General features: G+C 41.5%; 1 protein-coding gene across 1 annotated transcript in view; it reads left to right on the top strand.

Moving 5' to 3' along the window:
• PRKDC (protein kinase, DNA-activated, catalytic polypeptide) overlaps positions 1–10695 on the top strand; it is a 141235-nt gene extending 130540 nt beyond the window's left edge. Inside the window, exons 82-88 of the mRNA XM_019518957.1 lie at positions 1135–1227; positions 3370–3462; positions 6259–6330; positions 6415–6616; positions 7082–7270; positions 8369–8508; positions 9583–10695. Of these exons, the coding sequence (XP_019374502.1) occupies positions 1135–1227; positions 3370–3462; positions 6259–6330; positions 6415–6616; positions 7082–7270; positions 8369–8508; positions 9583–9787 (994 nt within the window). The 3' untranslated portion in view covers positions 9788–10695. The remainder of the gene's footprint in view (positions 1–1134; positions 1228–3369; positions 3463–6258; positions 6331–6414; positions 6617–7081; positions 7271–8368; positions 8509–9582) is intronic.

The raw sequence follows: 10695 nt of genomic DNA, 5'->3' as shown, positions 1-10695 counted from the left end.
AAGGACTTTTTATTGTCCTTGATGCTTGAAGCTAGTTGGAGTTCAGTTGCAGCCTTGACTTTCCTGGTTTGCTCCCTGCAGGACCGGACCAGTGCAGAATAATCCTCCTTGGAGGTGAATCTCGTCTTCCATCCTTTGTAGGCCTTTCTTTTTAGCCTCAGGAGGCTGCTGGATCCCTGGAGAGCCAGGGGGGCTGCTGTGCCCTCTTGCTGCCTTTCCTCCGAGATGGAATAGACTTAGCTTGCGCCAGCTCTTAGCTTCCATTCATTTTTTGACTATGAAAAAATAATAGAGCAATTTTGCTCTTGCAAAGACCTCAGACCACAACTAGTTGGAATGTTTTTAACACTATGGATTCCTATTTGGAATTTCTTGTTCTATCTTGTGAATCATTTTAACACAAGTGGCAGTGACTGCTAGTTTATATGGAACTTAATCCTATAAGGATAAGTACACCTGGACTGTATCCCTCAGGAGGGAAAACGACATGAATATCTAGGCTAAGGATTGTTGACTGGACTTTGGCATGAAATAGGTGCTGAACTTTTCAGCCCCACCATGGTGGCAGCAGTCCTGGACATTTGCAGAAATAGAACTTCTGGGTCACGGGGACTTTACTGGCAAAAACGTAGGCACCTGTGGACTTCAGGTGCAGTTTTGAGGATTGCATTCTTAAGTGCCTAAGTTCTGCCTTTGTCCAAGTTCCACTTTAACCTCCTGTGTTCATGGGCATGAACAGGATAATCTGGGAAGATCCCAGCTGCCTTGGGAGGGGGGTTGGGGGTATGGAGGCCACTTGGTGCAGTTCCAAAGTAAATGTCCCTTAACCTGGGACATTTTTACCCAGATTCCAGTCCAAGGTAATTTCTTCCTGGGAGAAGATCATTTCTTTCTGGGCTCAGTTGCCCTGAAGCAGTTGTATCAAGGCTTTTGCTTTGATATTCCACATATTGGGGCAACTTCATTCATGTAGTCATAAGTCCTTCTATGAATTGGGGCATAGGAATAAAGTCCAGAGGTGAGTCCAAGTCCTGTGATCTATTATATGGGGACCATGCTGCTTTCCACTTGTATTGCTCCTCTTTAGTTAAACTATGAGCTCTTTATTCACACTCTGGATTTCTTTTATTCTAGGTTAGGACTGATTGAATGGCTACCAAATACCTGGACCTTAAAGAACTTCCTTCAAAATAACATGTCAGAAGAAGAAAAAGCTGAATATTGCAGGTGACTCTGGGTTTAACTGTCTGCGTGAAACAAGGTCTACCTGGCTTTTTCTAAGATTCAGTTTATCTTATGAGAATGTATCTGTAAGCGTGGAGTCTTTCGTACTTCCTGACCCAAATCGGTAATTGGCAGTTGTTTGTTTAATGAGTGCCATTGCACCTGTAATATCCTCCACGCAGCTTGTTTAAACAAGAAGTTGATCATCATTTGTGACATCATCCTCACCCATTTCCTTATCAACAGATTATGATTTTACAAATGCAGGATTCTGATCTCCTAATTGGAACAGGCAGAAAGTGGACGTAAGCCAGTGGGGGATGGGAGGGGGGAGACTTAGAAAGTCATGTGTTGAGCAGTTGGTCAGTACTTCAGAAAATTGACCTATATGAACTGTGAGTTTAAGCTGAAATAAGCTTTAACCATGTATGAACACTGGATAGTAGATGTTTTAGGGTTTTTATCTATTGTTAACAAAGCGTTAATTTACTGGAATTGTAGATTAATTCTAGTTTTTCAACCTCTTTGTGTAGACTCTTGTGAGGCTTTTGGAATTCAGAACTTGGTTTAATTACTCTTTTCCCATGAAACACGTCTGTTCAGGCTTGCCTCAGTGAGTCATGCCAATACTTTATATTTGCTTGCTTCTGGGCCAAGGCTGGAACATTGTTCTGTACCCAGGCCCATAAATTAAATAAGGAAATCGTATTCATTTGGCCAGTTTAGTGCCTTGGAGGTGTTGCCCTGCAGTTAAAACGTTGAACTTTCTCTCGTATAAGAAATCGTTATGGATTTGTAGGCATTTTTTTGGTAGAGCTGAGAACTGTGACGTTTCTCTTTTCCTCAAGTGGTTGGTTAATTGGTGAACATGTTAGAGCTGCTGTTTTTGTCAAATCAGTCTTTGCATTATTTATCTAGTTCATTAATTTGTGAAGTGCTTTACTCTTGAGTGAGGCAGAAGGCAGAGCTTAGTGGCACTTCAGAATCTAAGACTATAAACAGACGTTGCCAAATAAAGAGGATCAGCTGTGGTGCATTTGCCTTGCCATAGGGTGAAACAGGCCTCTTTCATTGTCCCACATCAGGCAGAGGACAACAGGAACCATGTGGGACAACAGGAAATGTGTTCCCCACATGCCCCAGAGAATCTCTTGTGCACATCTCTGTAAGCAGGGAAAGTCAGGACTCCCTACTTAGAGGTGTGCCCTTCCTCCCTCAAGATTGCCCAGGGCACACCTCTGCAAGTAGTTATCCTGGCTTTCCCTAGGAGTGCATGTCTGTAAGTGGGGAAAGCTTGGGTTCCCACCACCCTGGAGGTTGCCCTGGATGCATGTCTGCAAGGAGGAAGTCCTAGCTTTCCCTCAAATACATCTCTAAGCTGGGCAGGCATACCTGGGGCTTGAAGGCACCTGATCCTGTGCAGGAGTTCCTGGGGTGTGCTGGATTGGGCTTCTCAAACCCCAGGAATGCCTGCCCTGGGTGGCTGGAGAGCACAAGCAGCTCCGTGCTAACCTTGCTTTCCCACCATAAAGGGGGACTGGTATCAGACAGATACTGGACAAATACTGACTGGTATCTGCCACAATAAAATTGCAGAAACTATTACTTCTTTTGTTGCAGCCACAAATTTTGGGCATTTGTGCGGTGCAGCAACAGGTATACTGGGCATCTGTTTGGCTGGCCTTTGTGCCACCATAAAGAATTTTTTATGACGGCACAAAAGCAATGTCTGTTTCCGCTTGAACCTTCTTTAGAAGCAGGAAAAGCCGGAATAAAAAGCCTGATCTGTAAAGTCAGTATATGGAAATTTTAGTGTCTTACACTAAAACCCAGTAACTGTTCTTATATTAAAAATGAAGGCAGAAAGTGACCTGATGGCCCAGTGTTAGAGCAGGAACCTTCAGACAGCTTTAAAGACCCAGCCTTTTTTTTGTCCTCTTGGTACTGACTGAGTGAAGAACACTATCTTAGTGGAGCACTAGTTCACTTTCTACAGGAACAGTGCGTTCTTTGGAGGCTGCCTATTCATTTATTGACTTGCCCTAGCCCTCCTTAGCTGGAGCAGAGGTGCAGTCTATGGACAGCTGCTTTAAGACTAGGATGATAAGGAATTGTGGATAACTCACCAGTTCTTTTTGTCTGCAGTGAGAAAGGACCTTTGTTTGCCTATAACGAATGGCTGTCTAAGATGGCTGGTGGGAAGATGGAAGATATTGCACGTTATATGCCTATGTACAAGTAAGTCTATGTACAAGTATAGTTTCATAGTTTTACAGTTGTTGGGGTGGGAAGGGACCTCGATAGATCATCGAGTCTGACCCCCTGCCCTGGGCAGGAAAGAGTGCTGGGGTCATATGACCCCATCCAGGTGCTTGTCCAGTTTCCTCTTAAAGACCTCCAAGGTAGGGGAGAGCATCACCTACCTTGGAAGCCCGTTTCAGATTCTGGCAACCCTTACCATAAAAAAGTTCTTCCTGATGTCCAGCCTAAATCTGTTCTCTGCCAGTGTGTGGCTGTTGTTTCTGGTTATTCCAAGGGGTGCCTTGGTAAACAGAGCATCTCCAATTTCTTGCGCTGTGTTTTCCCCCCCACCATGAATTTGTAAACAGCCACAAGATCCCCTCTCAGACATCTCTAGCAGAGGCTGAAGAGATCCAGGTCCCTCAGTGTCTCCTTGTAGGGCCCTGCAGGCCCCTAACCATACGAGTGGCCCTCCTCTGGACCCTCTCAAGGTTATCCACATCCCTCTTGAAATGCAGCACCCAGAACTGGACGCAGTATTTCAACTGCAGCCTGGCCAGTGTCACATAGAGAGGAAGTGTCCCCTGGACCTGTTCATCATGCACCTGCTAATGCATGATAGAGTGTGGTTAGCTTTACTGATTACTTCATCACATTGATGGCTCATATTCATCTTGGAGTCAACTATGGCTCTGAGATCCCTTTCTGCTGCTGTGCTGCTGAGAAGGTCATCCCCTAGCCTATAGGCATGTTGGTGATTCCTTCTCCCTAGATGCAGAACTTTGTACTTGTCTTTGTTGAACTGCATCCTATTTTTTTCTGCCCACTTTTCCAACCTGTCCAGGTCTGCCTGGATTCGATCCCTTCCCACTAGTATGTTAACTTTACCCCATAATTTTGTGTCATCCGTGAATTTGGACAGAGTGCTGTGCACGCTCTCATCCAAGTTGCTGATGAAGACATTGAATAGCACAGGTCCAAGGACCGAGCCTTGGGGGACCTCACTGCCCACATCTTTCTAGATCGATACCGACCCATCCACCACCACTCTTTGAGTGTGACCCTTAAGCCAATTAGCCACCCACCTGACCCTGTAATCATCTATACCACAGCTACTCAGTTTGTTTATGAGACTAGGAGGCGATACTGTACTGAAGGCCTTAAAATCCAGATAAATGACATCTACCTCAACTCCTGCATCTAAGCATTTTGTGACCTGGTCATAAAAAGAAACAAGGTTAGTCAGGCAGGATCTATCTGCTATGAACCTGTGCTGGTTGCCTTTCAGTATTATTTTTCCTGCTGGCCTCCCACAAATGTGATCCTTGATAGTTTTTTCAAAGTTTTTCCCAAGGATGGTGGTGAGACTAACCAGCCTATAATTACCAGGATTCTCCTTTCTCCCCTTCCTGAAAATAGAGACCACATTGGCCCTTTTCCAGTCCTCTGGGACCTGACCAGAGCACCACAAGTGCTCAAACAGCCATGACAGTGACTCTATGACACTGGCCAATTCCTTCAGCACACTTGGATGAAGAGCATCCGGGCCTGCTGACTTGTACATAGGCATAATGAATGTGTTTAAGTAAGTTATATGCCCACGTACAACTAAGTCTTTAAAAAAATAAAAAGAGTTGCTTATGACTTATATTTTAAATTTACAGTACACATAGTAATTTCCAGGAAGTCTATTTGCATTATAACATAATGGATAGAGCCACTGGCAAAACTGGGAAAAACATGTGGTGTTGTGTGGAACTGTCTTGATATTGAAGAAATTGCACCAGAAACCAGTTTGTTCACCTTGCTTCTTGGCAGCCTGTCTGGCAACTCTGACTCCCAGACTGGTGGCTCCTCTGCAGTTCATGCTTTTAGGTTCTCTGGCTCCAGGGATAGGCTGGATAGGGAATGGCAGTTCTGTTTCAGCGTTTTTGCATTTTATTCCAAATCACAAAGAAACCACATTTTTAAAATCCTCCACAAAACAAATTTCCATTCTCTGCCAAGCTCCAGTACTGAGCTGTGTGGGCAGTAAACGTTTCTCAGCCACCTCTGGCAGACCAGAAACTGTTTTAAATTATTTGCATTATGCCTTTCACTTACCTGATTATTTTTTAACAGACAAGGCTTTTTAGATCTATTTTTGTGTACTTGCTGGAGAGTTTAAATTCCAGAGAAACTGGGAATGCTTTTACTGCTCATTTGCCAGACTAGGCAGGACAGTACAGAAGTGCACAGTGGAAGTAGTGTAGGAACCTTAGTGTGGCTAACAAGCAGGTTAATTAGATCTCCTTCTAAGACCTAACTAGTCTAGACACAGCACTATGCAAACACATCTGTACTACTTCCTGTTTGAGAGGGGGTGATGTTGCATGATGATGCCTGATGTGGTGAGTGTATGGTATCAATACATGCTTTGAGAGCTAACCAGTGTCTAATCACACTTTATTGTTAAGATGTTAATACAGAAATACTATTGGACATCAGTTTCTCTCTGCCCCCCCCCCTTTTTTTTTCTCTTGTTTCCTTTAAATTATGTTATAATCAGCTTGATAAGTAGGAGACTCGCTCAAGGAAAGACTGGCTGGAAGTGGGGAAACAAACAAACCGTGTATTCCTAAGAGCAAATCAAGCTTTGCTGCCTTGTCTTTGAATTTGGGGGTAACCCCTTTATGAATAGTATTTTGTCTGAATCTGACACTCCCTAATCTCTCCAGGGAAGTACCTAGTGTTTTTTAATGTTAGTCCTCTCACTGGAAAATTTCAGTAACTAGTGCATTCTTTGACTTTCAGAAGAGCCAGTCGTACGGAAACAGTCATGTCTTTCAGAAACAGAGAAAACTGTGTTCCAGAAGACCTGTTAAGGTAAATGTATGGTCAATAACTGACTTTTGAAACTAACTTTGATGTGACATTTATAAACAGCCTATGACTTTTTTTTTCTTTAAGGAGAGCCTTTGTTAAAATGAGTACAGCTCCTGAGGCCTTTCTGTCTCTGCGCTCCCATTTTACCAGTTCTCATGCACTGATTTGCATCAGCCACTGGATTCTTGGCATTGGAGATAGACATCTGTCCAACTTTATGATTAATACAGAGACAGGTGGCATCATCGGAATAGACTTTGGATGTGCATTTGGTTCTGCCACACAGGTAATTCTTACAATTCCTTTCTTATGTTTTTTTTAATATAGTGGATAGAATTACAACTTTGGTGTTTTCAATTTGATAATATCCTTTCTGAGGATGTTTTGTTGCATGACAAGCTTTACAAATGGCTCTTAACTGTTATTAGAACAGGTTTTTCTTTTCCAGATATCCTCAGCCAAGCTAATATGGAATTCTGAGGCCTGTAGCCACAAAAAATTGTTTAAAGATCAGTTAGTATTTGACATCTTTTGTAGATAAAATGACATTGCTCATTCCTACTTTCAAACAATAAATATTCATAGCCTTAATTTGAAGCTGAGAGCACGCCTGGTTTTAAGCTCCGCATTGGAACATTATTTTCAGTTAAGTAACCAACAGAGCTTAAACAGATGCATCTTTCTGAACCTTCAGTTTCAAGGCTTCTTAATGCATCCTTTTTACTTTTTCAAAATCCTTGTTCTTACTTAGATGCTGCCAGTGCCAGAGTTGATGCCTTTTCGTTTAACACGCCAGTTCATTAATCTTATGTTGCCAATGAAAGAATCGGGCCTCATCTACAGCATAATGACACATGCCTTAAGAGCGTATCGCAAAGATCCAGACCTCCTCATCAACACTATGGATGTCTTTGTAAAAGAACCTTCCTTAGACTGGAAGGTAAGTTTTTGTTAGTTTTTGTCTTTATACAAAGGCACAAGAGCTGCTTCCAGATGTTAAAAAACAAAACAGTGCTTTATTTAAACTCTGCACATTCCTATGCCAAGCCTAGCACATGCCCAGAAGAGGCACTGCATTAGTTGGACCTGGCTTGCCCAACATCTGTATAGATCAGGCACTTTAGTGGGACTTTTTGGGGCTTTTATCTAATAGCTGATTGATTCATCCAGAGGCTGCAGAGCCAGGTCAAACTAACATGCTGCTGCTACTGGTAAAGTGCAGTTTTTACGGGGGGTTTTAACATCTGTAAGCAGCCAACATGATTTGTTTTTGATTAGTTTTGTCCTTGATAAGACAAGGAACTATTATCTAGTGCTCAGCTTAATTGTTCCTTTTTTCCCCTCTAATCTTCAGTGTTGGTTTGTAGAATGTTCCAAGAACCTGACAGAAATAGTTCTTAAAGCATTTAAAATGACATGCCAGTATTTTGTAATGAGAACAACAGCTCTCACTGGTTGCTGTTCTGAATTATTTAATTGCCATGTGAATGATTTTATATTTGGAGATTTCACAGTGGCTATATGCTACTACCCACATAATATAAGTATTTTGTCTGTCCTATGAACCAGAATATCCTGCTGATTTCATGTAAAGTAACACTGTACCTGAAATTATTCTTTATGAAAACACTTTCAAAACCTGTAACATTGAATTATATTAGAGCGTGTTTTCACTCTAACTGTAAAATATACTATAATCATAGAATTTTCTAAAGAGATGTCATTACATACTGTAAATTCTTCCAGTTTTCAAAGGAAGCAAAATTTGAAATGTCACTTGACTGTTTCTTTTATCCACTCTTATGAACCTGCATAAACACAAATGTTAATCACGTTTTTGGCTGTAAATTAACTGTTAAGCCACAGGCAGATTTCCTCTAACTATTCTGTGTTCCACTTTATTTGCAGCTCAGTTTATTTACTAACTTACTAAGGATGTGGTGGGCGGATGTGTTAGAATGTTAACTGTCGTGTGTGCATGCGCGTGATACGCATGGTAACTATTAACTGGAGCAAAATTATTGGGTTTTTTTGTTAGAATTTTGAACTGAGACTGCTGAAGAAAGGAGGCACGTGGCTAAAGGAAGTAAACACATCTGAAGTAAACTGGTATCCTTTGCAAAAAGTCAATTGTGTCAAAAGAAAGTTAGCTGGTTCCAATCCAGCAGCAATTACCTGGTAAGAGTCTCTCTCCCTTGATGTCAAAGCATTCTTTAAAAGGTTAGACTTGCTACCTTTGCATTTAATAGCAACAAAGACAAGGCAGAGATGGTGGAATTTTGTCATTTCAAGAAACTTGACAGGGTTGAAATATTTTGGTGCACACCTGAGCTCTCTGAATTACCCTGCAAGCCCAAATACCTAGTATCTTGCACATTTGAGCATTTTTACTGTTTTTGGCGACATGCAAGTTGAGTGAACTCTTCATCCCCATTAGCTGTTTGTATGTTCTGCATACAACTTTGGGGCTAGAGGTGGAATTGGAATGGATTGTTTCTTTTCAAATAGTGGTCCAGCAGGGGTGTAAAGGTGTGGAAATAAGCTACCTAATTTTGAAACATCAATAAATAAAATCAGATTCCCTGAGAACGTGATGACCAGACAGACTAAAATCTGAGTAAGGCAAGTTTGAATCAGGACAAAAATCTTGTTTTAAAGTTCATTTAAAGTACAATCAATGCTTTTCATCCCTACTTCCTTTTTAAAAATTATTTTGGGTGGGTACAAAAATGCAAGTAGCTTGTTTAAAATACAGATACTTTAACTGATATTGTTCCCTGGGAAAACTGGAGTAGTAGTAGATTTTACTGCATTTTTTGTTGCTGCATGTGAAAGGTCACATGAGGAGTCAGCTTCTTTCTGCCCTAACCTCTGCTGCTGAGCCTGACTTTGGAAGCTGCAGCAAGATGCTTCCTGTAGATAAGCACTGGGCGGGTCAAGGAGGGGGAGATGAAGTTGGGATGAGAGAAGCAGCATGGTGCAAGGAGGATATTTTCACTCACTTGTTCTGTTTCATCCCCTCCTCCCTAATCAATGACTGTTTCAAGATGAAGATAGGCATGTTAAATGTTCACTGATGAAAAGCAAAGGCTGAGGTCATTCAGCCACTGATGTGATCTTCTGAATTGTTATTGAGAACTTGGGGGGGGTAGGGTTCTCAAGCCTCGTAAGATCAGGTTTTAATTCTGAACATCCAGATTTTCTTTCTTTTAAGTCAGGAGTATATTTATATCTTCATGCTCTTTATTTTAGTGAAGAGCTGCGACTGGGCCACGAAAAGTCACTTGCATACCGTGATTATGTAGCTGTGGCTCGGGGTAGCAGAGATCAGAACATCCGAGCCAAAGAACCAGAGGACGGGCTTACAGAAGAGACGCAAGTGAAGTGCCTTATAGACCAAGCAACAGATCCCAATATTCTTGGCAGAGTTTGGGCAGGATGGGAATCCTGGATGTGAAAGAAAAGAAAGGGCTCCAAGAATCAATCCAATGAGGCCATGGCCTCAACACTACGACAAAGTTACTGTTGTGAAGTCTGGAACAGATATGGAAAACCCAATAGTTTGTGCTTTGGTTTTTTCTGGTGGTTAAGGATTGAGGTTCTGCATTATACCCTACCCAAAAAATTATCTCATATTCTCCCCTCCCTCCAAAAGAAAAAAACCCTTCTGTCACCTGTGAAGCATGCTTAAGGATAAAAGTTTGGAGGCTTGGCCTGTGTTACTCCAGAACAAGATGAAAGCTCCTGGAAATAAGCACAAACCTTGAGTGTTCTTCAAATGAATGTTGACAGCTGTCATGATTTTATTAATGCAGAAGACCTGTTAGAGGAAAATTAGTGTATGTAGTCAGCTGAATGATATACCTGAAAGGAGAGATTTGAATGGAATTTTGCATCACCAAAATCCTGTATGTTGAATCAGCAGCCAGATATATCTGGTAAATCATACAGAATATAGCACTAGGGTAATCTTCAGGAGGTACTAAACTACTGTTCATCTCTCTATATTATAAAAGTTGTAATAAGTTGATCTGACAATGACTGATTACAGCACAGCCTATCTTTAAAGGTTTTGATAATGTTTTCTGAATTTTAGAGGTTGTTGATGCACATTAAATTAACTAAATAAAAAGCAATTTATTAAAACCATTCTTAAAACAGAAAGTTAAAAGCTGGAAGTCAGAATTGCCAACACAGAAGTGGGCAACAGCAAACTTCCTGCCATGAATGATCTAGCAGAGGCCAGCATTCTTTTACTCTTAGCCTATAGCATGGAGCATCTATGATAAGAACTTTTACAGGTAGTCTCTGAACCAAGCAAATTTTGGCAAAATGATAGGGGAAGGGAAATGAAATGTGTGTAAA

Source organism: Gavialis gangeticus, unplaced genomic scaffold, assembly GCF_001723915.1.
Source record: "Gavialis gangeticus isolate Ggan-Ray unplaced genomic scaffold, GavGan_comp1, whole genome shotgun sequence".
In the NCBI taxonomy this organism is placed as follows: Eukaryota; Metazoa; Chordata; order Crocodylia; family Gavialidae; genus Gavialis; species Gavialis gangeticus.
This window is presented reverse-complemented; position numbering and strand designations above follow the sequence as displayed.